The sequence below is a fragment of the Saimiri boliviensis genome, chromosome 17 (assembly GCF_048565385.1).
Source record: "Saimiri boliviensis isolate mSaiBol1 chromosome 17, mSaiBol1.pri, whole genome shotgun sequence".
Classification (NCBI taxonomy): domain Eukaryota; kingdom Metazoa; phylum Chordata; class Mammalia; order Primates; family Cebidae; genus Saimiri; species Saimiri boliviensis.
The window spans coordinates 34,936,410-34,964,113 of record NC_133465.1 but is presented as its reverse complement, the minus strand read 5'-3'; the positions used below and the strand labels follow the sequence as shown (position 1 = coordinate 34,964,113).

Genomic DNA, 27,704 nt, shown 5'->3' with positions numbered 1-27,704 from the left:
TCTGGCTGCTTTCCCATGTACTGCTTCTGTTTTGTCACTGCTCTAGGCATTCTTCCTACTCTAAACTATATGGTTGTATGGAAGGATTCTATAAATCAGCACTAAATGTGTCAGTACAGCTCCGACTACAATACCTGTGTGATTATATGGAAAGATTATATAGAAATAAGTATGATAGATACAAGTATTAAGTATGATTATATAAGCTAGATATATGTAAGCAGTAAGTTATACTTCAGGCACTAATTCTATAAACGAATATATGATTATATATGAAGGATTATATAAAGGAAATATCTGAGTAATAACACTATAAACTAAGATATTCTTCAGGCACTAATTGTGCCTGGGATCTGGACAGTTCTTCCCTGGTGCTCATGGTGGGTGTTACCCACATCAGAGGATGTTTAGAATGAGACTCTTTCTAAAAAAAAAAAAAAAAGAATGATCCCAGCACTTAAGGAGGCTGAGGTGGGAGGATTGCTTGAGATCACGAGTTAAGAGATCAGCCTGGACAGCGGAGTGAGACCCCTGTCTCTACGAGAAAGAAAAAAAGAATACAGAGAGCTGTATTACTGAGTGTGGAAAGTTGGCCTTTGGGTATTAAGTTATGGAACACTATGAGATACTTTGTGAATCAAAAACAGTTCCATACGTGGAGATACACATGCATGCTGTGAAGGCAACCAAAAGCGTTAGACGGATACATGACACACTTAACTGCAGTCAGTTGGTGAGTGTGAGGGCACAGGTGAGACAAAGTAAAAGACGTTCACATTTTCTTCTGTCTCCTATGTTTGAATATCAGTGAGCTTAAATGAGGGTTTTTTTAAAGAAAGTTTTATTCATTTTAAAAAGAAAGCATATGCATACTATAGAATATTAGAAACTATAGCAAGCGTAAATTAAAAATGAAAGCTTCGGCCAGGTGCAGTGGCTCACGCCTGTAATCCCAGCACTTTGGGAGGCTGAGGCGGGTGGATCACAAGATCAAGAGATCGAAACCATCCTGGTCAATACGGTGAAACCCCGTCTCTACTAAAAATACAAAAAATTAGCTGGGCATGGTGGCACATGCCTGTAATCCCAGCTACTCAGGAGGCTGAGGCAGGAGAATTGCCTGAACCCAGGAGGCGGAGGTTGTGGTGAGCCAAGATCGTGCCATTGCACTCCAGCCTGGCTAACAAGAGCGAAACTCTGTCTCAAAAAACAAAACAAAACAAAAAAAAAAACAAAAAAAAAACACAAAGCTTCAACTTCCCACCTGATGGAGATCACTATAGTTAGCACCTGAGTATCTATTTTTTTTTTTTTTTTTTTGAGACAGAGTCTTGCTCTGTCGTCAGGCTGGAGTGCAGTGGCACAGTCTCAGCTTACTGCAACCTCCGCCTCCTGGGTTCAAGCGATTCTCCTGCTTTAGCCTCCCGAGTAGCTGGGAGTACAGGCATGTGCCACTACGCTCTGCTAATTTTTGTATTTTTAGTAGAGATGGGGTTTTACCATGTTGACCAGGATGGTCTCAATCTCCTGATCTCATGAACTGCCCACATCAGCCTCCCAAAGTGCTGGGATTGCAAGCATGAGCCACCATGTCCAGCCTTACAGCATTCTATTTTTGTGCACGTTTATAAATAATTGTTCAGCTGAGGGAGATCATATTATACATACTGTCTTCAGCCCACTTTCTTCAATCAGAAGTTCTCAACTTTCCATTTCTGTGAATTTTCATCTCAAATATTCAGACTTTTTTTTTTTTTTTTTTTTTTTTTGAGAAACACGGTGTTGCTCTGTTGCCCCAGCTGGAGTACAAATGATCTTGGCTCACTGCAGCCTCTGTCTCCTGGGCTCAAGCAATCCTCCTGCCTCAGCTTCCCAAGTGACTGGGACTACAGGGGTGCACCACCATGCTTGGGTAATTTTTATATTTTTTGTAGAGATGGGGTTTTGCCATGTTGCCCAGGCTAGCCTTGACCTGCTGGGGTCAAGCGATCCTCTGACCTCAGCATCCTGAGTAGCTGGGACTGTGAGACACATGCCACCATGCCCAGCTAATTTTTAAATTTTTTTGTAGAGATGGGGCCTCACTACATTGCCCAGGCTGGTCTTGAACTCCTGGGCTTAAGCAATCCTCCTGCCTCAGCTTTCCAAAGTGTTGGGATTACAGCAGGAGCCACCACACCTGGCGTGACGCTGTTTCTTGTTTGCTCTTTCAGGCCATTCAGCAAGGGACCATCAGGTGCAACTTTGCTGGGGTTGCTTTGGGTGATTCCTGGATCTCCCCTGTTGGTAAGTGTGGCATTTGCAGGCATTTCTCTTCATTCCCCTTTTGCTCATCCTTTCCTGGGGCCTGGGGCTGTGTTGTCCAGATCAAAGAGCTAAGCAGCAGAATGTTCTGGGCCCTTAGAGGAAGTGTTTGCTGCATCCAAGAACTACAGGGACAGAGTACCTACCGTGGACCACTCAGGGCTGAACTGAGTTTTCTTGATTTGATTCTCACAACAAAAGGATCAAAGGTTATAATTGGAGGCATTCTGAAGACTCAGAGAGGTCATGAAATGTGCCCTCTGCCACACAGGACGAGTGGCCTGGTCAGGATTCAAATCCAGGTCTTTGTGGCTCTGTACAAAGGCAAATCTGTTTTGTCATCCTGCCCCTCTCCTTCCCTGATGCTGACATGAGTGTTTGGGGCCCATCTGTTTTGCATATTGATGGCACGACAAGGTTTTATCATCTGGTCTTGCAACTCAGAGGTGTGCGGTTTCGTCATTGAGCACCTGTGTTGCCAGCATAAATAAGAGTTGTTTATGTTGCAGACACCCAGGGTGTGACTTCAGACATCTGAGACAATCATCCTGGTGGCGTGCACTCTAACATAGGGTTTCTCAGCACATTTGACACCATGGGTCATATAGTTCTTTTTGTGGGAGGCTGTCCTATACACTGTAGGATATTATCAGTGGCATTCTTGGCCTGTACTCAAGAGATGCTAGTAGCACCACCCCGCGTGACAACCAGAAATGTCTCCCTGGGGGACAAAACCATCCCTGATTGAGAACCATTTTTCTAACCTAACAAAATGTGATTTTTCCCAGCAGAACAGAGGTTGCCTAGGGGCAAGCAAAGGAAACAGGCTGGAAAGGGACATGAAGGAACTCTTATCTTGATTGGTGGGGGTGGTTACATGGGCATACGCATTTATCAAAACTCTTCTAAAGGTACACTTGTCATCTGTGATTACGGCTCAGTGTTTTGTTTTTTGTGTTGTTTTTTTTTTTTTTTTTTTTTTTTTTGAGACGGAGTTTTGCTCGTCTCCCAGGCTGGAGGGCAGTGGCGCGATCTCGGCTCACTGCAACCTCTGCTTCCTAGGTTCAGGTGATTCTCCTGCCCCAGCCTCCCAAGTAGCTGGGATTACAGGCACCCACCAGCATGCCTGGCTAATTTTTGTATTTTTAGTAGAGATGGGGTTTTACCATGTTGGTTAGGCTGGTCCTGAACTGACCTCAGGTGATCCACCTGCCTCGGCCTCCCAAAGTGCTGGGATTACAGGCGTGAGCCTCCGCACCCGGCTGGCTCAGTTTTTTAAAAATAATCATTTATAAAAGGTAATATTTCCCCCTAAAAAGTAGGAATTTGCTTGTTACAGAGCCATGTTCCCAGTGGATTCAGGATATTCTGATACAACTTGGAATGGTTATTTCTGGCCGTCATGTTTGCCATCTGCAGGGTAGGACTGACGTAGAATAAAACCGAGTCAGCATGAAGAGGAGGGCTACTATTTGTTGATTTGTTTTTCCTTCCTGGATGTATCTTGTAGGACATCATAAAACTGCAGAAGCCTAGATCAGAAGCACAATAATACCTTGTCAGATACTGCTCTTTCGTTCATGTTGATGGCAAGACAAAGTCTCCATTAGGTCTTGCAACCCTGAGGTGTGCCGTTTCATAACTGAGCATCCTTATTGGGAGCACAGATAAGAGTTTGTTTATGACTCAGAATGCTGGCCCTCTCACGTCCTCGTGGGGTCTCCTCAGTTTCACAATAGCACTAAGTAGTTTGCATGTGCTAATTTCATGTAATCCTTACAGCAACTGCAGGGGACGGATGCTGTTGTTATCCTTATTTTGTAAATGATGAAACTGAGACTCTGAGACGTTAAGCAACTTTCTTAGAGTCACCCAGCTAAATGGTAGAGCTGGGATTCAAATCCAGGCAGCAGGTACTGGAATCCAAGCAACCTAACCACCCTGTTACACTGTCTCCAGGATCAGTAAGTTTTGCTTCCTGGCTTTGCAAGTGTTATTCATCTGTTTGGAATCTACCTTTTTCTCCTTGCCATGACCCACTTTACATTATGAAACTGTTTGTCTGGATTGTAATCCATCCTTCCCGATCCATTTAAAGTATTGCCTCTCTATCCCAGAAACATTGGTTTTTGAGGGAGAAGTATTGTTAATTTCCATGAACAATTGTTAATTGCTTGGTAGGTAGTAGGTACCAGGCTAGGTGGTAGGCAAAGATACACAGATATGCCCCTGGACTTCAAAAAGGTCTTGATCTGCTCTGTCACTAAGCGCATAGGACCGGCTCAGTATGGTAACCACTTGCCACATGTGACTATATACATTTAAGTATAATTTTTAAATACAATTTCAGTTTTTCGATGGTACTCTCCACACTTCATGTGCTCCATAGACACATGTGGCTATTGGCTAGCATTTTGGACTGCATAGATCTAGAATACTTCTATCACTGCAGAAAGTTCTATTGGACCATGCAGACCTGCTTCAAAGGTTGGTAAACAAGGGCCCACGGGTCAAGTCTGCCCTGCCACCTGCTCTGGTAAATACGTTTTTTATTGGAATGCAGCCATGCCTGTTCATTTACATACTGTCTATGGCTGTTTGGAGGCTGTAAGAACAGAGTTGAGTACCGGCAACCAAGATAAGCTGGACTACAGGGCCCAAATTATTTCCTATCTGTCCCTTTACAGGAAGTTTACCAATCTCTGGCCCAGATCAAGCAGGAAATGGGATGCATTGGAGAACTGCAACCAGTCCTGTGTTCCAAGGACTGTGCCTTCAGCTAAGGCACAAGTTTGAAGGTTAAGCTGGAGAGGTGATTAACAGCTAGGCCACAGAAGTCCTGGTGTGCCTGCGTTTCTCAGAGTGTGCTCTAAAGAATACCAGTGCGAGCTGGGCGTGGTGGCTCACACCTGTAAGCGCAGCACTTTGGGAGACCAAAGCAGGCAGATTGCTTGACCCAAAAAGTTCAAGACCAGACTGGACAACATGGAGTTGGTTCCTGGATAACTAAGATTATTTGAAACCTGCTTTGAGATACTTTGCCTTACGGAGCCATTGAATGCTTTTAAGCTAAGGAGAGACATCATCACATGTGCTTTGTAAGTCGAGGTCCTTCATTCTTTGTTGGCACGTCTTTCTTTTTTTTTTCTGAGACAGAGTTTCGCTCTTGTTACCCAGGCTGGAGTGCAAAGGTGCAGTCTCAGCTCACCGCAACCTCCGCCTCCCGGGTTCAGGCAATTCTCCTGCCTCAGCCTCCCGAGTAGCTGGGATTACAGGCACGTGCCACCATGCCCAGCTAATTTTTTGTATTTTTAGTAGAGACGGGGTTTCACCCTGTTGACCAGGATGGTCTCGATCTCTTGACCTCGTGATCCACCCGCCTCGGCCTCCCAAAGTGCTGGGATTGCTGGCATGAGCCACCGTGCCCGGCCCTGGCACGTCTTTCAATAGCACTTGTCTTATCTAGTGATACAGTATTTAATAGTTGTGAGCTTGTCTAAACCAAGGTCAGCTATTGGTCTCTTTGAGGATAGGCGTTATGTTACTTACATTTACATGTTCTCATGCACTTTGCTGCCTCCAGATCCTTAGTAAATTCTCAATATGTCTGTGGGATGGGAATGAGCCAATTGGCAACGTAGCCACTGTGTTGTTGCAAACTCATTAGTCATCTCCCTTATTTAGCTCCTTGGCAGAAGTTAGTATCTCCAAACTGGAGGAGCAAATAAGACGCAGAGCAGAAATGGGAGGGTGAGGAAATATTTTAAGCTGCCAGAAGGCCTAGAGGTCCCCAGATAAGAGCCTCCACCTGCATACCTACAGCCTGCCTGTGGGGATGCTGTCACTGGCAATGACTCACTTGCTGGGCCAGTATCAGGCCAAATTAATGTGCCATTAGTCTTAAGAGTCAGCAGAAAAGCCCCCACACCCTCATCCCACCGTCTAGCCATTGAGATGTCAGCCCGCCTCCTGCATGGGTACAGGTGAGTTGATGACCCTTCCAATCCAAAGCCACCGGGTTTCTTGCTTCTCTCTCTTTCTTCTTTGGAGAGATGCCAGTTAGATCTGTCTTTGGAAAGACAGAGGTGTGACATACTTGATTTGTACCTATTGGTTTCCTTTAGATTCTGTGCTCTCCTGGGGACCTTACCTGTACAGCATGGTGAGTAGATGCACATCTGTGCCCTCTGGGTAAACGCCCAGCCGATCTCTTCTGCCTCTGACCCCAGGAAGAGAGAGATGCTGGATGAGTTTGCCTACGTGCTTGGCACGGCTTTTTAGGGACTGTTTATCCATATGAAGTTGGACACTCAAAGCAAGAGCTAGCCACAGACAAACTGAAAGAAAATCAGCACACATCACTTTTTTCCAGATATAAGAAACACATTTTTTCTTTTTTGAGATGGAGTTTCGCTTTTGTCACCTAGGCTGGAGTACAGTGGCGTGATCTTGGCTCACTGCAACCTCCACCTCCTCGGTTCAAGCAATTCTCCTGCCTCAGGGATTGCAGGCGCCTATCACAGCGCCCAGCTAATATTTTGTATTTTTAGTAGAGAAAGGGTTTTGCCATGTTGGGCAGGCTGGTCTCGAACTCCTGACCTCAGGTGATCCACCCACCTCAGCTTCCCAAAGTGCTGGAATTACAGGTGTAAGCCACTGCGCCCCGCTAAGAAACACGTTTTTTCAATTCCCTAAATTTTTATTACAAAAATTTTCAAATATGCAGGAACATTGAAAGATCACTATGAATACCTGCTTAGATTCAGTTAACAATTTGCTGTGTTTACTCTGATGAACATGTGCTTGTAACAATATGCTTTCCTATGTAAGCTCCCATTCTCCTTCCTTCCCCTCCTTCCCCACCCCCTCCCTCACTGCAGCAATATCAGATTGACGTTCCCCAGTAAAGTGGGTCTTTTTGCTCTTGGTTTACGTTCCAGTCTCTTCTTGAAGACAAAGGTCTGGCAGAGGTGTCTAAAGTTGCAGAGCAAGTCCTGAATGCCATAAATAAGGAGCTCTACAGAGAGGCCACAGTGCTGTGGGGGAAAGCAGAAATGATCATTGAACAGGTAAAAAGGGGACACACTCAGGGGCCAGCCTAGTTGGCTTTTTCGGGTGGGTACAGGGCCTGTGGTTGGTGTTGTTAAACTTGGGGTCTATCCTGAGCCTTCCCACGTATCTGTAAATGATTGCATGCTAGACAATAAATCTGTCAGGTCTGAGCAGTGATGTCATGGCTCCTTACACAGTCAGAATCTGCAAGACTGAAAGCCACCCAGGCCTGCAAGACTTGCTTGTCCTTCACTAAATGTATGGATTCTGTTAAAAAAAAAAAAAAAAAAGATTGTCTTGCAGAGGTGAGTGTTTAGTTTGGAGACAACACATTCCCTTATTGGAGCCCTTGCCAAGCGACATTCTGACTCCAGAGAGCCAGAAGCAAAGGATGCACTGGCCAAGGACTGGGAGTGTAGAACCCTTTGCAGCTCTGTTCTTTCTGAGGCCCTTAGTTTTTTCCCTGCACGGCCTGATCACTGCTTATATGAACTGCTCACCACTCCTGGGGGAGTGGGCTGGGCTGACACAGCTGGTTTCTGAGTCTTCAGAGCTGCATTTCTTTCTTTCCTTTTTGAGACCAAGTCTGGCTCTGTCGCCCCGGCTGTAGTGCAGTGGCTCAATCTCGGCTCACTGAAACCTCTGCCTCCTGGGTGCAAGTGATTCTCATGTCTCAGCCTCCGGAGTAGTTGGGACTACAGGTGAGCACCACCATGCCTGGCTGATTTTTGTGTTTTTAGTTCAGAGGGGTTTCACCAAGTTGACCAGGCTGGTCTTGAACTCCTGGGCTCAAGTGATCCACCTGCCTCAGTCTCCGGAAGTGCTGGGATTATAGGTGTGAGCCACCACGCCCAGCCACAACTGTGTTACTTTCTGATCCAAGCAGATTTACAAAGTGAAAGCTGTCCTTAGATAAAGAGCCATGTTTTTTCTGTTTGGCAGTTTTGATGATAGAAAAACAAAACAACCAAACAAACTTTTGTATTCCAGAACACAGATGGGGTGAACTTCTATAACATCTTAACTAAAAGCCCTCCCATACCTACAATGGAGTCCAGTCTAGAATTCACACAGAGCCACCTAGGTGAGTGAACCTTGAAGTTTTTAGATCCTGCCTTAGCCTCCATGCAAAAAGAAACCTGTTTATTAAAAAAACCTTTATTAACATATAATTTGCATACCATAAAATTAACTCACTGTAAGTGGTTTTCAGGATATTCCCAGAGTTGTGCAGTCATCGTCACAATCCAATTTTAGAACATGTTCATCACCCCAAAGAGATCCCGCTTGTCTGCTTGCAGTCAGTTCTCCCTGGCAACCACTCATCTGCTTTCTCTTATTTTTTTTTTTTTGAGACGGAGTCTCACTCTGTGACCAGACTGGAGTGCGGTGGCACCATCTCAGCTCACTGCCATCTCTGCCTCCCAGATTCAAGTGATTCTCCTGCCTCAGGCTCCTGAGTAGCTGGGACTACAGGCGCATGCTACCACACCCAGCTAATTTTTGTATTTTTAGTAGAGACGGGGTTTCACCAGGTTGGCCAAGATGGTGTCAATCTTGACCTCATGATCCACCCTCCTCGGCTTCCCAAAGTGCTGGGATTACAGGTGTGAGCCACCTCGCTCGGCCCTCTGTCCCTTTAGATTTGCCATTTCTGAACATTTTATATGACCACAATCACACAATAGTGTCTTTTGCACTGGCTTCTGTCACGTAGCATGATGTTTTTGAAGTTTAGAAACCAGCTTCTGTACACCAAATTACAACATCAATTAAAGTCTGAATTTAGTCATTTTTCAGCCAACTAAGAGGCATATAAAGGCTGCAGGATACCCTAGGTTCCACGTCCCAGATGATTCTCTTTGGCCATTCCGGAGAATCCCAGTGGACCCCAAGTCTATAGAATGTATAGTCAGTACTATTATGTTGATGCAAAAGTAACTGTGGTCTTTGCCAGGTTTCAAGATTTATTAACTCACAGCCAATTATGCATTATTTCCCTTCCTACCCAGCTCCCTAACAACTCCTTATTTTGAACCAGTTTTGACAAATCTTCCCCCCCACCCTTTTTTTTTTAAGAGATAGGGTTTCACTCTGTTGCCCAGGCTGAAGTGCCATTGAAGTTTCAAAGTTTTGCCGTTACTTTTTTTTTTTTTTTTTTGAGATGGAGTCTTGCTCTGTCACCCTGGCTGGAGTGCCATGGCGCGATCTCAGCTCACTGCAACTTCCACCTCCCTAATTCAAGTGATTCTCCTGCTTCAGCCTCCTCAGTAGCTGGGACTACAGGTGTGCACCACCACATGTGGTTAATTTTTTGTATTTTAGGAAAGATGGGCTTTCACTATGTTGGCCAGTATGGTCTTGATCTTCTGACCTTGTGATCCGCCCACCTCAGCCTCCCAAAGTGCTGGGATTACAGGTGTGAGCCACCGTGCCCTGCTTTGACATTACTTTTTTTTTTTTTTTTTTTGAGACGGAGTTTCGCTCTTGTTACCCAGGCTGGAGTGCAATGGCACGATCTTGGCTCACCGCAACCTCTGCCTCCTGGGTTCAGGCAATTCTCCTGCCTCAGCCTCCTGAGTAGCTGGGATTACAGGCACACACCACCATGCCCAGCTAATTTTTGTATTTTTAGTAGAGACGGGGTTTCACCATGTTGACCAGGATGGTCTCGATCTCTTGACCTCGTGATCCACGTGCCTCGGCCTCCCAAAGTGCTGGGATTACAGGCTTGAGCCACCGCGCCCGGCCCGACATTACTTTTAATGGCAAAAAAACCACATTTACTTTTGGACCAACCTAATAAGAAAGCCTCTCCACTTTCATTGTGTTTCTGACTTCCTTCTCCTCGCTGGGGGTGAATCAAGGTGATGCTTTTCCTTTTCCAGCTGAATCTGAAACCTTCCCTCTTGCTGTACAGCGTCCCCAGCAGCTTGGTAAAGGTGTCCTCTTGGGCTTAACTTCCAGTCCTTTGACTCACCGTGTACCAGTTTGGTTTTAGTTCGTCTTTGTCAGCGCCACGTGAGACACCTACAACGAGATGCCTTAAGCCAGCTCATGAATGGCCCCATCAGAAAGAAGCTCAAAATCATTCCGGAGGATCAAACCTGGGGAGGTACTTATGCGACCTAATTAAGTGCTGTTTGTAGAGTTATGGGGAGAAAAAAGGTGCAAATTCAGAGATCTGAATTTGTAGGATGGGTTTTGCTGGTGGTGATGATAGGTTATAGGTAAACAATGTTACTATCCACATGTTGTAGGTGAGCAAATAGATACAGAAGACAGTAAATGACTCGTCAGGGCTGGATGCAATGGTTCATGCCTATAATCCCACCACTATGGGAGACTGAGCTGAGAAAATTGCTTGGAACCACAATTAAGCAACATGGCTGGTCATGGTGGCATGTGGCATGTCATCCTAACTACTAGGGAGGCTGAGGAGGGAGGATTGCTTGAACCCAGGAGTTTGAGGCTACAGTGAGTTATGGTTGTGCTACTGCACTCCAGCTTGGGCAACAGCGTGAAACCCTGTCTCTTCAAAAGGGGGAAAAAAAAAGATTTGTCACAATTGGTTCAAAATAAAGGGTTGGTAGGGAGCTGGGTGGGGAGAGAAATAATGCATAATTGGTTGAGAGCTAAGAATTGTTGAAGCCTGGTATAGGTACATTGGAGCTTTGCACACTTCTTGTTTGTATCCATTTGAAATTTTCCATAATAAAAAATTAAGATAAAGCGACATCCAAGGCCACAGTTGGTTGCAGATGAGATTCTGTGCCAAAGATCCTTCTTGCAGGATGTCATACATGCCCAGGTGGTTGGGCAGATTTTGACCAGCTCTCTCACTGGCCTCTCCAGGCATCCTGATGCTGGATGTGGCTGAGCAGTCTCAAGGCTGTGCTGAGGAAATAATGAAATCCTTAGAGACCAGGGCCAGGTAGAAATCTTGGATAAGTTCCTACTTAGTCCTGCAGGGAGGCCTTGAGCAAGCAGAGATCCCAGGTTTCTGGAGGGAAAACACTACAAGCTGAAGAGGGTTTTGTTTCATGTGTGTCCAAGATAACCCAAGGATATGGGGTCAGTGGTCCTGCGGCTGCTGGGGGCCTGTGATTTGCGGCTGCTGGGAGCTTTCTCAGGGGACATGGACCTCCTTTCCCAACCTGCAGTCACCCGAGGGCTCATTCTGTCCCTGGTTTTTTCACTGCCCCTGACTGCTGAGAGAATTTTAGAAATGAACAAAATTAGTTAGAGCTGGGCATGGCCTGGCATGGTGGCACGTGCCTGTAATCTTAGCACTTTGAGAGGCCGAGGCAGGAGGATCACTTGAGGTCGGGACAACCTCTGTCTCTACCAAAAATACAAAATTAGCCTGGTGTGGTGGTGCGTGCTTGTAATCCTAGCTACTCGGGAGGCTGAGACAGAATTGCTTGAACCTGGGAGGCAGAGGTTGTGGTGAGCCAAGATTGCACCGTGGTACTCCAGTCTGGGCAACAAAAGCGTAACTCCATCTGAAAAAAAAAAAAAGAGCTGGGCGTGGCGGTGTGCACCTGTAGTCTCAGCTGCTACTTGGGAGGCTGAGGTTGGAGGATCGCTTAAACCTGGAAGGTAGAGGCTGCAGTGAGCTGAGATTGTACCCCTGCACTCCAGCCTGGCTGACAGGGTGAGACTCTGTGTCAAAAAGACTCTGTCTCAAAAAAAAGACTTCTTATCTCCCAGGGTAGTAATGAAGAAGAAATGGGATGTTGCTTGTGAAATGCCACCTTGGCAGTGACTAGCAGATAATGCTGGCTGGCACTGTTACTGCTGTTGTTCAGTGTCACGATAATGCTGATGGGCAGGAGCCAGCAGGAGTGCCGCGCTTACTAGCTGCTTGCCTGGGGCTTGTTATTCATTTGGCTTTCCTGAGGGCCAGCTCTGAATCGGTTTAGGTTTGATCTGACTTATCAGAAGGCAGGCCCACTTGTTCAGGACTAGAAACTTGGCCCTGGTGTTACTCAAGAAAACAGGAAAACTGACATTGGCCCAAAGCACCATTCATTCCCCATGTGTACCAGCCTAACGAGTATTTCCCCAGCCTCTGCCTCACTGTTTCCTTGGACAGTAGCCTATTCCAGGTGTCAATTCCTCATTTAACATGGCGCCTGCTGTCATCACAAGCTCTCAAGAGAATGGACCACATGTGCTGTTTATGTGTCCCTTACATCTGACCAGCGGGCACAGATTGCTCAGCTGGTTCATCCCTGTTTGGGAAGCATGGGTGCATTCAGTCGTTGTTCGGTGCGGAAGCGCCGGGTGCTCTGGGCTGAAAGGTACCTCTTGTTCTGGCAGATTCCAAGCTACTTCCTCTCTCTCCTTCCCCATGTGCAGGCCAGGCGAACAATGTCTTCATGAACATGGAGGGGGACTTCATGAAGCCAGTCATTAGCATTGTGGACGAGTTGCTGGAGGCAGGGATCAACGTGACTGTGTATAATGGACAGCTTGATCTCATCGTAGATACCATGGGTAGGAATCGACTCTGAGGGACACACAGAGGCGGTTTTATGGGTTCGGCTGGAAGGGAACTGGCCTTGGATATGGCAGTCTCGAGGTGGGTAATGTTGAAATGCCAGGAGGAAGGCCATTTCCCATTATATCCATCTACCCCTGACCTTGATTCTCCAAAGAGTGGGGAGCTATACAGGGCTGTGAACCCTCAGAAGCCTGGGCCTATCCCAAGTTATAGGGCCCTTAGGTATAATTAAAGAAAAGAACAACATCTGTCTCTACCACAAAACTTAGAAAGACGTTTTTCTGGCTACTGGGCAAATGCACTATTTAATTAAGGGAGAGCTTCATGTTTGTATGACATGACAGTTGATGTCAACCACTGCAAAGTGAATTAAAACTCAACCCTAATGACTGTAACCCTGAAGAGCCAGGGGAAACGGTCTTTGTGGATTCCCAGCTGCTGCCCTATCACCTACCACGTGTTTAATTTGCTCACTTCCAAATTAAATAGGGGCTGGTAGAAGCTCCGAGACAGGTTCTCTGAACTGCCAGGCTAATTGAGGCACAAGGTCTGGCGGATGTGACGTGCCTCGTGAAACAAGAAGAATTGAATATTTTTGTGACTGGTAAGCAAGGGACCTCAAGGACCATTTGGAAGGCTGCTGCATTTTTTCCATGAACAGCCCGGGTGACCCTGTCTCATTCCTGACATCTCTCAGTCCTCGTCACAGGCCTGTCCGCCTCCAGAGGTCCCCCCAGTTCCCTTCTTAAAGAGCAGGTGGCAGTGGGAGAGGCAGAGGCAAAAACAAGTCAGGCTTTACAGCTGTTAGGGTTCTCCCAGCAGCGTAGGTGTCACTGGGAGTCAGAAATGCAGATGCCTAGGCCCCCCCCGATCTTCTGAATCAGAATGTGCATTTTAAAAAGATCCTGAGTGAGATCCTGCCTATTAGAGTTTGGGAAGCACCCACATTTTGGACCTAGACTGTTTTCCTACTTTACCCAGCTGTTAATGCCGGGCCTTTCTCACCAGGTCAGGAGGCCTGGGTTCGGAAGCTGAGGTGGCCAGAACTGCCTAAATTCAATCAGCTGAAGTGGAAGGCCCTGTACAGTGACCCTAAATCTTTAGAAACGTCTGCTTTTGTCAAGTCCTACAAGAACCTGGCTTTCTACTGGATTCTGAAGGCTGGTCACATGGTAAGAGAGAGCTTTTGTTCCAGACTTGAAATCATCCTGAGAGGGAAGCCACAGGCAGTTACTATGCCTCTGTCTACTACGCAGGCGGGTCTTGTAAGAAGTACAAGGGCTGGGCGCGGTGGCTAATGCCTGTAATCCCAGCACTTTGGGAGGCCAAGGTAGAGCCCAGGAGTTTGAGACCTACCTGGGCCACATGGTGAAACCTTGTCTCTACAAAAAATATAAAAACTAGGCCAGATGCAGAGGCTCATGCCTGTAATCCCAGCACTTTGGGAGGCTGAGATGGGTGGATCACTTGAGCTCAACAGTTCAAGACCAGCCTTGGCAACACGGTGAAACCCCATCTCTACTAAAAATACAAAAATATGCCAGATGTGGTGGCCATACGCCTATAATCCCAGCTACTTGGGAGGCTGAAGCTCAAGAATCACTTGAACCCGGGAGGTGAAGGTTGCAGTGAGATGAGATAGCACCACTACACTCTATCCTGGGCAACAGAGTGAGACTCTGTCTCAGAAAAAAACGAAAATTAGCCAGGCGTGGTGGCGCATGCCTGTGGTTTCAGCTACTCAGGAGGCTGAGGTGGGAGGATTGATTGAACCTGAAAGTTAGAAGCTATAGTGAGCCAAGATCACACCACTACACTCCAGCCTGGGTGACAGAGCGAGACCCTGTCTCGAAGAAAAAAGAAATACTTAGGGCTTGGGAGTGTTTTGAGTTCCCTAACAAAATTCTGCGATTAGTACTAGACACTACAAACACAAGGGTGAGTGGTGCCCAGCCCCTGTTCTCAAGGAGCTCATGGTCTAGAGACAGACAGGCAAGGGACTGTCAACAGCATGGGACGAGCAATGCTAAGAGGGGGCTTGGCCCACGGAGAGGTGCCCTGCCCAGGCTTGCAGATCTGGAAGGTGCCCACGTGATGCATAGAAGTGAGTTAGGGAAAGAGGAGGAGGTGGGGAGCATGGAGAGCAGTGAATACAAGATCCAGAGGAGCCTCAGATGGTGAGGCCTTGGAAAGGATACTGGTGGGAGGTGGCTGTGGAAGGGGAATTTGCATACCACGCTAAGGTGTTCATACAGCAGGGCACCAAGGAGAGGTTTTTTTTTTTTGTTTTTTTTTGTTTTTTTTTGAGATGGAGTTTCGCTCTTGTTACCCAGGCTGGAGTGCAATGGTGGGATCTCGGCTCACCGCAACCTCCGCCTCCTGGGTTCAGGCAATTCTCCTGCCTCAGCCTCCTGAGTAGCTGGGATTACAGGCACGCACCACCATGCCCAGCTAACTTTTTGTATTTTTAGTAGAGTCGGGGTTTCACCTTGTTGACCAGGATGGTCTCGATCTGTTGACCTCGTGAACCACCCACCTCGGCCTCCCAAAGTGCTGGGATTACAGGCTTGAGCCACCGTGCCTGGCCAAGGAGGGGTTTTAAGCAAAGGAGTGAAATTAATAGATTTGTCCAATAAATAATGTTCTAGCAGTAGAGGGCATGAGGCAAGCCTGGGGCCAAGGACCAGTTAATGAAGCTGTCAGGAAAATCCAAAAAGGAGGAAAGTGTATTGATTTGGTAAAGTGTAAAGAAGGGAAAATAGGCAGGACTTGTATTCATTTGGGGCAGAAAAGAACTGAAAGGTAGCTTCCAGGTTTCTGCTCCAGCATTGTGGTTTGGGATGGAGGCAGTTTGCACAAGCTGAGTTTGAATTGCCTATATAGAACAGAAGGCAGAAGAAGAGCCTACAGATGATGAAACTGAGAAAGGAGCAGCCAGACAAGTGAGAAGGGAGACCAGGATGTGTGGCATCCCCAAAGTAGGGAGGGGCCCACAGTGCCAAGTGAGAACTCAGGGGAAGGGCTGGAATGTGCGTGATGTCCTTGGCACCTGTGTCGGTGAGATGGCAAGGTCAGAAGCCAGAATGGAAAGGCTGGAGAAAATGAATGAGTAATGAGAAGAGACGGCAACTTCCTTTAAGAAGCCAGATAAAGCATCCCACTCTTTAAAGATACTTAATCTAGGCCAGGTGCGGTGGCTCACACCTGTAATCCCAGCACTTTGGGAGGCCGAGGTGGGCAGATCACCCGAGGTCAGGAGTTCCAGACCAGCCTGGCTAACATGGCGAAATTCTGTCTCTACTAAAAATACAAAATTAGCCGTGCGTGGTGGCAAGTGCCTGTAACCCTAGCTACTCGGGAGGATGAGTCAGGAGAATTGCTTAAACCTGGGAGGCAAAGGTTGCAGTGAGCTGAGATCGTGCCACTGCACTCAGGCTTGGATGACAGAGTGAGACTCCGTCTCAATAAATAAATAAATAGACTTAATCTATTTGTTCTAAAGGGAGAACAAACAAGGCAGCAGGGCACAGAGAGGGAGAGGGCATCTCTCAGCATCTGAGTACCTTCAACATTGGCTAAAAAAAAACAAACCAGGAAGTCTTAGAGCAAAGCACTGTTAGAGGTTGAGCACCCCTTATCTGAAATGTTTGGGACCAGTTGTGTTTCAGATTTTGGAAAATCTGCATATGCATAATAAGATATCTTGTGGCTGGGACCCAAGTCTAGACAAGAATTCATTTATTATGTTTCCTGTACACCTTATACACATAGACTGAAGGTAATTTTGCACGGTATTTTAAACAATTGTATGCATGAAGCAAAGTTTGTGTGCATTGAATTATTAGAGGGCAAAGCGTGGCTAAAATAGCCACTTCAACCACTCTGTGGTTATTGGATATCATATTATTCTGACTCCAAATTTATATGTTGCTGATAAGCAATCATTTTCTTTTTTTTTTTTTTTTTGAGACGGAGTTTCGCTTGCTCTTGTTACCCAAGCTGGAGTGCAATGGCGCGATCTCGGCTCACCGCAACCTCCGCCTCCTGGGTTCAGGCGATTCTCCTGCCTCAGCCTCCTGAGTAGCTGGGATTACAGGCATGTGCCACCATGCCCAGCTAATTTTTTGTATTTTTGGTAGAGACGGGGTTTCACCATGTTGACCAGGATGGTCTCAATCTCTTGACCTCGTGATCCGCCCGCCTCGGCCTCCCAAAGTGCTGGGATTACAGGCTTGAGCCACTGCACCCGGCCCAATATTTTAAATAATTTTGTGCGTGAAGCAAAGTTTGTGTGCACTGAATTATTAGAGGGCAAAAGGTGGCTAAAATAGCCACTTCAACCACTCTGTGGTTATTGATCATCATGGTATTTCTGACTCCAAATTTAAATGTTGCCAATAAGCAATCATTTTCTCGCACGTAGTCACACAAAAGTACTTCCAGTAAGAAATACAACATACTACTAATACAGTGGAAAAATGTGTGTTCAGCGTAACTGAGCAGCACGGTAGCGTCACCAGAACACCGTGTCAGCTGCTAGACAACAGCAGCAGCAAACACCAGCAGCTTTTGGTCTCTGCCTATAATGCTGTGTTTTGATGAAAAGGTTACTGTACTGTACTGTAACCCCCTTGGCGATGCAGAAATAAACTGTGTGTTGTACGCCTGCATTTTGAATGCAACCCCTGATGGGGCCAGGTGTGAAATGTTCCACTTGCGGCCTCATGGGGGTACTCAGAAAGGTTGGAATTGCAGAGCGAGGGCCATCCAGCCTCCATCTTCCAAGACCAACTTTACCAAAAAAAAAAAAAAAAAAAAAAAAAGAATTGTGGAGCATTTTGGCTTTTCCAATGAGGGATGCTTAGCCTGCACTAGAGAGAAGTTCCTGCTGAGGCTGGTAGGAGGGCGTGGGACAAGCCAACCACATACATGCTCCTGTGCTAGAGTTCAGGCCCCTTTCCTCTTGGTTTGTCACATACAGAACAACAAATCAGCTGGGGACAGGCTTAAAATAGCCCTCAGAGACTGTTATTAAGTCGTCCCCAAACCACTTCCCCTTTCGTTGATTAAATGTCATTTTAGGATGTCCCACCGTGCCTGTGCCTCCGGGGGACTCTTGGCAGAAGAGTCAAGGATAGGTGTGCATAAAGAATCATGGGGCCAGGGAATTGCAGAATGGGGAGACCATGTACTCCACTCCTGTCTGTATAGGGGAAAAACTGAGGCCTCTGCCCTTCCCCTTTTGATGGTGTGTGGGAAAGAAATTTTAAAGGGCATGCTCTAAAAATCTAAGGGAAGACAAAAGAAAGTTGAATAACAATTTGACAATTGGATGCCATTTAAAGGGCCCTGTTTGTATTGTTTGTAGCTCTTTCCTGTGAGCTTCCTTCTCAGCCATTTCTCCATTTTCAGTCTGGGATCCCTGCTAGACAGACTCCTTTAAAATGTTGAGAATCCTCCTTCTTCCTTAAACTGCCTAGGTCTCTGTATCATGAGCATGCGCCTTACCAAGAAATCAGTAGATCAGTCTCAAATGGCGTAGAAGGTTCTTGCCTAAATGCTAACCTCTCCAGGTCCCTGCTACCCAGCCCAGCCGGTGCCTAGAAGAGCTTTCTTCTAGGAGTGCAGGAGTCATTTCCAGGAAGGATTCTCTCTCTCAGGGATGTGCCCAGGTGTCTGCACAGGTTGCTGTCACAGAGCTGGCTCCCTTCTGGGAACAAGGTTTCAGGATGTTGCCTCTGACCCCAACCCCAGGAATAGCACCAGAAGCACTAACTCAGATGTCGCTTGCCTCTAGGTTCCTTCTGACCAAGGGGACATGGCTCTGAAGATGATGAGACTGGTAACGCAGCAAGAATAGGATGGATGGGGCTGGAGATGAGCTGGTTTGGCCTTGGGGCACAGAGCTGAGCTGAGGCCCCTGAAGCTGTAGGAAGCGCCATTCTTCTGTGTATCTAATGGGGCTGTGATCATGAAGGTTCTGACCAGCTTCCGCAGAGGATAAAATCATTGTTTCTGGAGGCAATTTGAAAATTATTTCTGCTTCTTAAAAAACCTAAGATTTTTTTAAAAAAGGGATTTGTTTTAATCAAAATGAAGGATGATAATAGATTATTACATTTTCTTATTATAGAAGCAAATGATGTGATTTATAGAAAAACTGGGAATTACAGGTACACAAAGAATAAATAAATACCTGTATTCTCCCTTCCCAGGGGTAAGCACTATTACCAATTTAACATACGTCCTTGCAGATTTTCTTTGCAATATATATACGTATATACTTTTTACAAAAATGAATCATCACCTTATGTTGTTTTACTATTTGTTTTACCCATCAATATATCCTAAACACCTTTCCATGTCAATAAATGTTCTTTTCTAACATTTTTAATGGCTGTGGAGCATTCTACTTTATGGTGTACTATAGTTTATTTACAAAATTCCCAGTTGTTTCCAACAAGTATAATAATTTCTAGTTTGTTGCTATTATACATAGTGCTCTGTTGATTCATCCTGATAGTTAGATTTTTGTGTACCTCCGTATTTTCTTATAATAAATTCATTAAAGTAATTTTTTAGTTAGAGGATTACCACATTTCCTTAGAATCAAAATAATTAGCTCAGGACTTTATACTTTGTATTCATAGCTCAAGATCTGCATAAGGAAGCTCAATGCCGGGGCTCACACCTGTGAACCTAGCACTTTGGGAGTTCCAGCTGGGAGGATCACTTGAACCCAGGAGTTCAAGAACAGCCTGGACAACATAGGGAGACCTCATTTCTACAAAAAAATTAAAACATTAGCTGGGCATTGTAGCACACACCTGTAGTCCCAGCTACTTGGGAGGCTGAAGCAGGAGAATCACTTGAGCCATGATCAAGCCACTCATTCAGCCTGGGTGACAGACAGACCCTGTCTCAAAAAAAAAAAAAAAAGAAAGAAAGAAAGAAAAGATCTGTATAGGGTCTCAGATCAGTCCTATAGCTTCTAGGACTATGAAAGAAATACTACCTCTTGTAGTTGCAGGGCCAAGGTTAATTATTTGTTTGTTAACTTATTTGAGACAGGGTCTCACTCTATGACCCAGGCTAGAGTGCATTGGCACAATCATTGCTCAAGTGATCCTCCTGCCCCAGCCTCCTGAGTAGCTGGTACTACAAATGTGCACCACCATGCCCAGCTAGTTTTTAAAATTTTGTTGTAGAGTTGGGGTCCCACTATGTTGCCCAGGCTGCTCTCCAACTCCCAGGCTCTAGAAATTCACCTACCTTGGGCTCCGAAAGTGCTGGGATTACAGGCGTGAGTCACTGAGCCTGGCTGAGGGCTGAGATTTAAAAACGAAACCCAATGCTTATTCCTGCAGACTGTGAGGAAAGAGTTGTCGGCAGGTTATGTCTACATGACCAGCCTCTTCAGACCCTGAGACTAAAATCAGGCTCCCGGGGCAGAGACTACACATGTCCTTGGGGTTCACTGTGAGCAAGAACTCCAGTATGCCCATGGAAAGGAAGAACCTTACACGCCTGTACAGGATACCCCTGGACGTCACCAATGTGTATCTTTTTTACCTGACACTTTTGATGTACATCCTTTTTTTTTTTTTTTTTTTTTTTGAGACGGAGTTTCGCCCTTGTTACCCAGGCTGGAGTGCAATGGCGCGATCTCGGCTCACCGCAACCTCCGCCTCCTGGGCTCAGGCAATTCTCCTGCCTCAGCCTCCTGAGTAGCTGGGATTACAGGCACATGCCACCATGCCCAGCTAATTTTTTGCACTTTTAGTAGAGACGGGGTTTCACCATGTTGACCAGGATGGTCTCGATCTCTCGACCTCGTGATCCACCCGCCTCGGCCTCCCAAAGTGCTGGGATTATAGGCTTGAGCCACCGCGCCCGGCGCGATGTGCATCCTTTGTTAAAAAAAAGTTAGCTATCAGTAAAACCTGCTGCTGAGCCTTGTGAGTCATGGTGAACCACCCAACAAAGCAGTGAATTATGAAACAAGTTGAATTCCCAACCTCACAGAGTCTCTTCTGTTAAAAGTTAGTGCATTGGTTGGGAAGAAATGTAATTCTGAGCATTGAGATGAGTCACCTGGGCAGATTTCAGTTAAGTGAGGGCACCTCAAACCTTCTTGGCCATTAGAAGCAGCCCTGGCCGGGCACAGTGGCTCATGCCTGTAATCCCAGCACTTTGGGAGGCTGAGGCGGGTGGATCACTTGAGGTCAGGAGTTTGAAACCAGCCTGTCCAACATGGTGAAACCCCGTCTCTACTTGAAATACAAAATTAGCCGGGCATGGTGGTGCATGCCTGTAATCCAGTTACTCGGGAGGCTGAGGCAGGAGAATCGCTTGAACCTGGGAGGCGGAGGTTGTAGTGAGCCAAGATTGTGCCACTGCACTCCAGCCTGGGCAACAAGGGCAAAACTCCATCTCTAATAATAATAATAAATAAAAAAGCAGCAGCCCTTCCATTGCTACCTGAGCAGGTTAATCCTGTCTTGCTCTAAGATCCTGTAGTAAATTCCTAGGCTTGCCCATGGCTCTTATTCCTGCTGTATAACATTCTCCCTCAACCCACACCCCTACCTTCCTAGGGAATCCCTGTGATCAGCTGACAAAAGGAAGACAACTCTCAGGTTTGATTTACAGACAGTTCTCCACAGTATGCATGCATTACCTGAACGTGCATGGCTGTAGCACCACAGCCCCACTCCAGGACAGCTCTGAAACACGGGGTGAAGGGAAATCCTCCCAGTGGACAGAACTTGGAACAGTACACTTGGTTCTTCATTTTCCCTGGAAGGGCAAATGAACAGAAGAGAAGTCTGCACCAGTTCATGGTTTAGCTGGGTATTCAGGGACTTGGAAGAAACTTGATTAGAAGGTTGGGCACAGTGGTTCATGCCTATAATACCAGCACTTTGGGAGGCTGAAGTGGGAGAATCCCTTGAGTCTAGGAGTTCAAGACCAACTGAAGCAAGTTGTTAAGACCCTGTATCTACAAAAAAAAAAAAAAAAAAAAAAAAATTAACTAAACATGGTGGTGCACCTCTGTGGTTTCAGCTACATGGGAGGCTGAGGGAGGAGGTTGGGGGTTGAGGCTACAGAGAGCCATATTTTTACTCCACCCTGAGTGACAGGGCGAGACTTTGTCTCAAAAAGAAAAAAAAGAAACTTGATTAGAAAATTGATGACAAGCTCTGAGGAAGACGTGAGGCTAGATCTCTGAATAGCAGAGTATGAAGATCATTGTGTTCCATCTGAATACTCAACTAGGCCAAGGGAGGATTTAATCAGGTGTGTGGATAACCCATTCTGTGGTTAACAGTCAGCCTCTTTCAGCCACTCCTGTAGACTCATGAACAAAGCGGCCATGGCGGCGGGGATGTAGGCTATGCATGGGCTTGTCAACGTGGACTTTGACTCACTAAGGCCAACCTGGTCACAGCCACTGCTGAGCGCCCCATCTGCCAGCACAAGAAACAACACTGAGCCCCTAATATGGCATCACTGCTGAAGAGATCAGCCGGCTACCTAGTGTTAGGCTGATTACGTTGGACCACTTTTATTATGAGGCAGGCAGCACTGTGCTTTCAATGGAATTAACACTTGTTCTGGACATAGATGTGCCTTCCTTTCCCACAACGCTTCTGCCAAAACTAGCATCTGTGGACCCATAGAGTGCCTTATCCATGACCATGGTATTCATGGCAAATGAAAGGCATCAGTGAATTTATACATGTGGAATTCACTGGTCTCACCATGTTCCCTATAATCTTAAAGCGACTGCCTTGACAGATGGTTGAATGACTGAAAATTCAGTGACAGTGCCAGCGAGGTGGGGATTGCAGGGCTGGGGCATTGCCCTCCAGTATGGGTTACATGCTCTACATCAACATCCTCGTTGCTCCCGTACCCAGGATTCATGAGTCTAGTCATCAAAGGATAAAAATGAAAGTGACTCCTCTCACTGTTAACCCTAATGATTCAGTGGTAAAATGTTTGCTTCCCATCCCTCCAACTTCAGGTTTTGCTGGTCTAGAGGTCTTAGTCACAAAGGGAGAAACGTTTTCCCTAGAAGACACAGCAGATAATCCATGGACCTGGAGCTTGAAGCCACCATCTGGCCTCTTTGGGCACTGCATTAAGAGGCAAAGTGCTGTCTGCGGTGATGGATCCTATCAAGAGGAAATGACACACGATGGACGTAAGGAGGGAGAATGCAGGAGATCCTTTGGCGCTAGTACGGCCATATCCTCTGATTAAGGTCAGTGGAGAGCCACAACAACCCAATTAAGACCGCTAATGGCCCAGACGCTTCACAAAAGAAGATTTAAGTCATCATTCCATCAGGCAAAAGCCATGACCAACTGAAGTGCTTGGTGAGGGCAAAAGATACATGGAATAAATCATAGATGTGGGCAGTTGTAAGTACTATGACCTTGTGACCCACTGTAGAAACAAGGACTGTAATAGTTAGGAGTATTTCTTCTATTTTTTTTTTTTTTTTTTTTTTTTTTTTTTGAGACGGAGTTTCACTCTTGTTACCCAGGCTGGAGCGCAATGGCGCGATCTCGGCTCACTGCAACCTCCGCCTCCTGGGTTCAGGCAATTCTCCTGCCTCAGCCTCCTGAGTAGCTGGGATTACAGGCACGTGCCACCATGCCCAGCTAATGTTTTGTAATTTTAGTAGAGACGGGGTTTCACCATGTTGACCAGGATGGTTCGATCTCTTGACCTCGTGATCCACCTGCCTCGGCCTCCCAAAGTGCTGGGATTACAGGCTTGAGCCACCGTGCCCAGCAGTATTTCTTCTTTTGATGTGAATTGATTTTAACAAATATTAACAAAAAACATTTTTTTGAAACAGGATTTTGCTCTGTTACCCGGGCTGAAGTGCAGTGGCACAATCACAGCTCACTGCAACCTTGACCACACCAGGTTCAAGTGATCCTCCCATCTCAGCCTCCCCAGTAGCTGTGACGATAGGCATGCACCACCGTGTCCAGGTAATTTCCGTATTTCTGGTAGAGAGGAAGTTTTACCATGTTGCCTAGGCTAGTCTGAAACTCCTGGGCTCAAGTGATCTGCTCACCTCTGCCTCCCAAAATGCTGGATTACAGGTGTAAGCCACCGCTGCACCTAGTGAACCAAAGATTTTTGTTTTTATCTCTCATTCCTTTATCATCTCTGATGTGCTAATAGTATCCAACCTTTTTTTCTTTTTCTTTTTTTTTTTGAGACAGTCTAGCTCTGCTGTTCTGGCTGGAATGTGGGCACAATCTCAGCTCACTTCAGCCTCTGCCTCCTAGGTTCGAGAGATTCTCCTGTCTCAGCCTCCTGAGCAGCTGGGACTACAGGTGTGTGCCACCACGCCCGGCTAATTTTTTTTTTGTATTTTTAGTAGAAACAAGGTTTCACCAGGTTGGCCAGGATGGTCTCAATCTCCTGACCTCGTGATCTGCCTGCCTCGGCCTCCTGAAGTGCTGGGATTACAAGAGCGAGCCACTGCACATGGCCTTTTTTCTTTTTAAAGACAGGGTCTTGCTCTGTCACCCAGGCTCCTGTGCAGTGGTGTAATCATGGCTCACTGCAGCTTCAATCTCCTGGGGTCAAGTGATCCTCCCACCTCAACCTCCCAGGCAGCTGTAACTACAGGTGCACACCACCATTGTACCTGGCTTTTTTTTTTTTCTCTACTAAAAATGCAAAAAATTAGCGGACATGGTGGCGTGCACCTGTAGTCCCAGCTACTCGGGAGGGTGAGGCAAGAGAATCACTTGAACCCGGGAGGTGGAGGTTGCAGTGAGCGGAGATTGCACCATTGCACTCCATCCTGGGCAACAGAGCGAGACTCCATCTCAACAACAATAACAACAATCTCTACTGGCTCTCTTCCTTCCCAACCTCAGAACATAAGCTCCAAGGAGGCCTTGTCTGGGAAAACTTTTTTGGCCTCAGGTCAATTTCTATTGCTTTGAGAGCCCAAGAACCCATGGTTGGTAACATACTCTTTGGGGGCTTATCTGGGATCAGGAGATGTTGGGATATTTTTCTCCTGCTGTGGGGGAGACTGGAGAGTTGATGGGACTGCTGGACAACATCCCTTAGTGGCTGACAGGAGCTGCCTGAATTTTTGGTTCAGTGTCACCACAGTGGATCAGTGGGGCTCCTACCTGTTCTGTGGAGCGGGAGGCCTGGGTCTGCAGCTGTGGTTTGGGCAGCTGCAGCTACACCCAGCCCCCAAGAATACAGGGAGGCTTGGATCCACAGCCATGGTTTCGGGGGCTGCAGTGGCACCCAGGGAGCTCCCACCCTAAAGGGTGGGGCTGCCACTGGTTCCATGGAGTGTGCAGCTTGTGTGACGGTAGTGGCAAGCCATCTAAAGTGGCTGCTGCCATCAGTAGGAGTTTGCTGGGACTAATTACCCAAGACATAGGCCACAGAACCCCAGCGATAAATCACGATGGAGTAGAGAAGCTGGCCAAAGCTGAGATGGCAATGGAAGCAACCTCTGGTTACCCTTGCTGCTCATTATATGCGAATTATGTGCCACACTGGCAAACTAATGGAAACACCCACCAGCACCATGACATTTACAAATGCCAGGGCAATGTCCAGAAGTTACCCTATATGGTCTGAAAGGGGGAGGAACCCTCAGTTTCAGAAGCTCCCCACTCTTTCCCCAGAAAACTCATGAACAATTCACCCCTTGTTTAGTACATAATCAGGAAATAACTGGCTGGGCATGATGGCTCATGCCTGTAATCCCAGCACTTTGGGAGGTGAAGAGGGGTGGACCACCTGAGGTCAGGAGTTCAAGACTAGCCTGGCCAACAAGGTGAAACCCTGTCTGTACTAAAAATACAAAAACTGGCTGGGCGTGGTGATGTGCACCTGTAATCCCAGTTACTCAGGCGGCTGAAGCAGGAGAATTGCTGCAGCTATGCCCAGCTCAAGTTCTCTACACCCGGCTCAAGAACTCTATGCCTGAGTTCAATAATCGCTTTTATGGGCCAGGCGCGGTGGCTTATGCCTGTAATCCCAGCACTTTGGGAAGCAGAGGCAGGTGGATCATGAGGTCAAGAGATCGAGACCATCCTGGTCAACATGGTGAAACCCTGTCTCTACCAAAAATACAAAACATTAGCTGGGCATGGTGGCGCGTGCCTGTAATCCCAGCTACTCAGGAGGCTGAGGCAGGAGAATTGCCTGAACCCAGGAGGCGGAGGTTGCAGTGAGCTGAGATCGTACCATTGCACTCCAGCCTGGGTAACGAGTGAAACTCTGTCTCAAAAAAAAAAAAAAAACAAAAAACAAAAACAAAAACAAATGAATTCTTATTGCACTTATGCAAATAACTACATTGCCATAAATTAGCAATACTCAACAAATAGTTTCTAAATTCTGGATAAATCAGGTAGAGAGAAACAAACATGCTCCAAATTTTGGTCACAGGTATATACTTTACTCAATTGTTAAAAGCTGTAAATAGCTCCCAAGAAAAGTTTCCTTAACTCTGAAAAACAAAGGATCAGCAACATTTTAAGCAAAAAGTCAAAAAAAAGATTACTTCAGTCTTATATTAGTTCAGTGCATGCAGTTAACTTCTGTTCTACATGATATTCATGAACATTTCAGCTCTCCATGAACACTGAATGTTTTTTCTCTATTCTAATGTCACAATCTCCAAAGTTATCAAAAACTTGCATTCGAGAACACCTGTTAGAGTCCTATAGCTGATTATAAACTACCTTTTAAAGAGAATCAAAACTAGACCATAATTGTTTGTGGATAACAAAACATGTTAGGATAGCCACTATTAGAGCCGCGGTTGACTAGAAAATTTTGGTTACTTCTGTGGCATCCAACAATCTTACGTAACAATTGTAACTATTAATAACATACACTATTATATTACAATTGCATACTTTTTGAACACATACCAATTACATATTTATACATATACAGCCCAAAGAAAGCCAAACACCATTTCATAGTTGACAATGTATCCTGCATGGTTTTTATACCAAATGAGCCACATTTTACCACTGCATTAGTGCATTATTGATGTCAAACCCAATTCTCAATAAAATCTTATAGTCAGATCTATCCAATATTTTTTTTTTTTTTTGAGCCTGTTACCCAGGTTGGAGTGCAATGGCGCGATCTCGGCTCACGGCTACCTCCGCCTCCTGGGTTCAGGCAATTCTCCTTCCTCAGCCTCCTGAGTAGCTGGGATTACGGGCACGCGCCACCATGCCCAGCTAATTTTTTGTATTTTTAGTAGAGACGGAGTTTCACCATGTTGACCACGATGGTCTCGATCTCTTGATCTCGTGATCCACCCACCTCTGCCTCCCAAGGTGCTGGGATTACAGGCTTGAGCCACCGCGCCCGGCAATCAAAGCTCTTTCATATGGAAACATTACACACATAACACATATAAATGCACAGACAGAAAAAGATCCAGTAATTATAAGATTTTTTATTTGCCAGTTTCTTAATTGAATTACTGGGTTTAGGCCGGGCGCGGTGGCTCAAGCCTGTAATCCCAGCACTTTGGGAGGTCTCATTCTTTCACCAAGCTGGACTGAAGTGGTGGGATCTTGGCTCACTGCCACCTCAACATCCCCAGCTCATGTGATCTTCCCACCTCAACTTCCTGAGTAGCTGGGATTACAAGTGTGCACCACCATGCCTAACTTATTTTTTAGAATGTTTTGTAGAGACAGGGTTTCACCATGTTGCCCAGGCTGGTCTTAAACTCTTGGGCTCTAGCAATTGCCCCCTGGGCCTCCCAAAGTGTAATTTCACTTCTTCTGATTGTAAATAA

General features: G+C 46.2%; 1 protein-coding gene across 1 annotated transcript in view; it reads left to right on the top strand.

Annotated features, from left to right (window-relative positions):
- SCPEP1 (serine carboxypeptidase 1) overlaps positions 1 to 19,259 on the top strand; it is a 34,403-nt gene extending 15,144 nt beyond the window's left edge. The window contains exons 6-13 of the mRNA XM_003931336.3: positions 2,214 to 2,286; positions 6,429 to 6,466; positions 7,245 to 7,373; positions 8,347 to 8,440; positions 10,358 to 10,471; positions 12,721 to 12,858; positions 13,874 to 14,037; positions 18,663 to 19,259. Coding sequence (XP_003931385.1) covers positions 2,214 to 2,286; positions 6,429 to 6,466; positions 7,245 to 7,373; positions 8,347 to 8,440; positions 10,358 to 10,471; positions 12,721 to 12,858; positions 13,874 to 14,037; positions 18,663 to 18,725 — 813 coding nt within the window. The 3' untranslated portion in view covers positions 18,726 to 19,259. The remainder of the gene's footprint in view (positions 1 to 2,213; positions 2,287 to 6,428; positions 6,467 to 7,244; positions 7,374 to 8,346; positions 8,441 to 10,357; positions 10,472 to 12,720; positions 12,859 to 13,873; positions 14,038 to 18,662) is intronic.
- Positions 19,260 to 27,704: the final 8,445 nt, after the last annotated feature.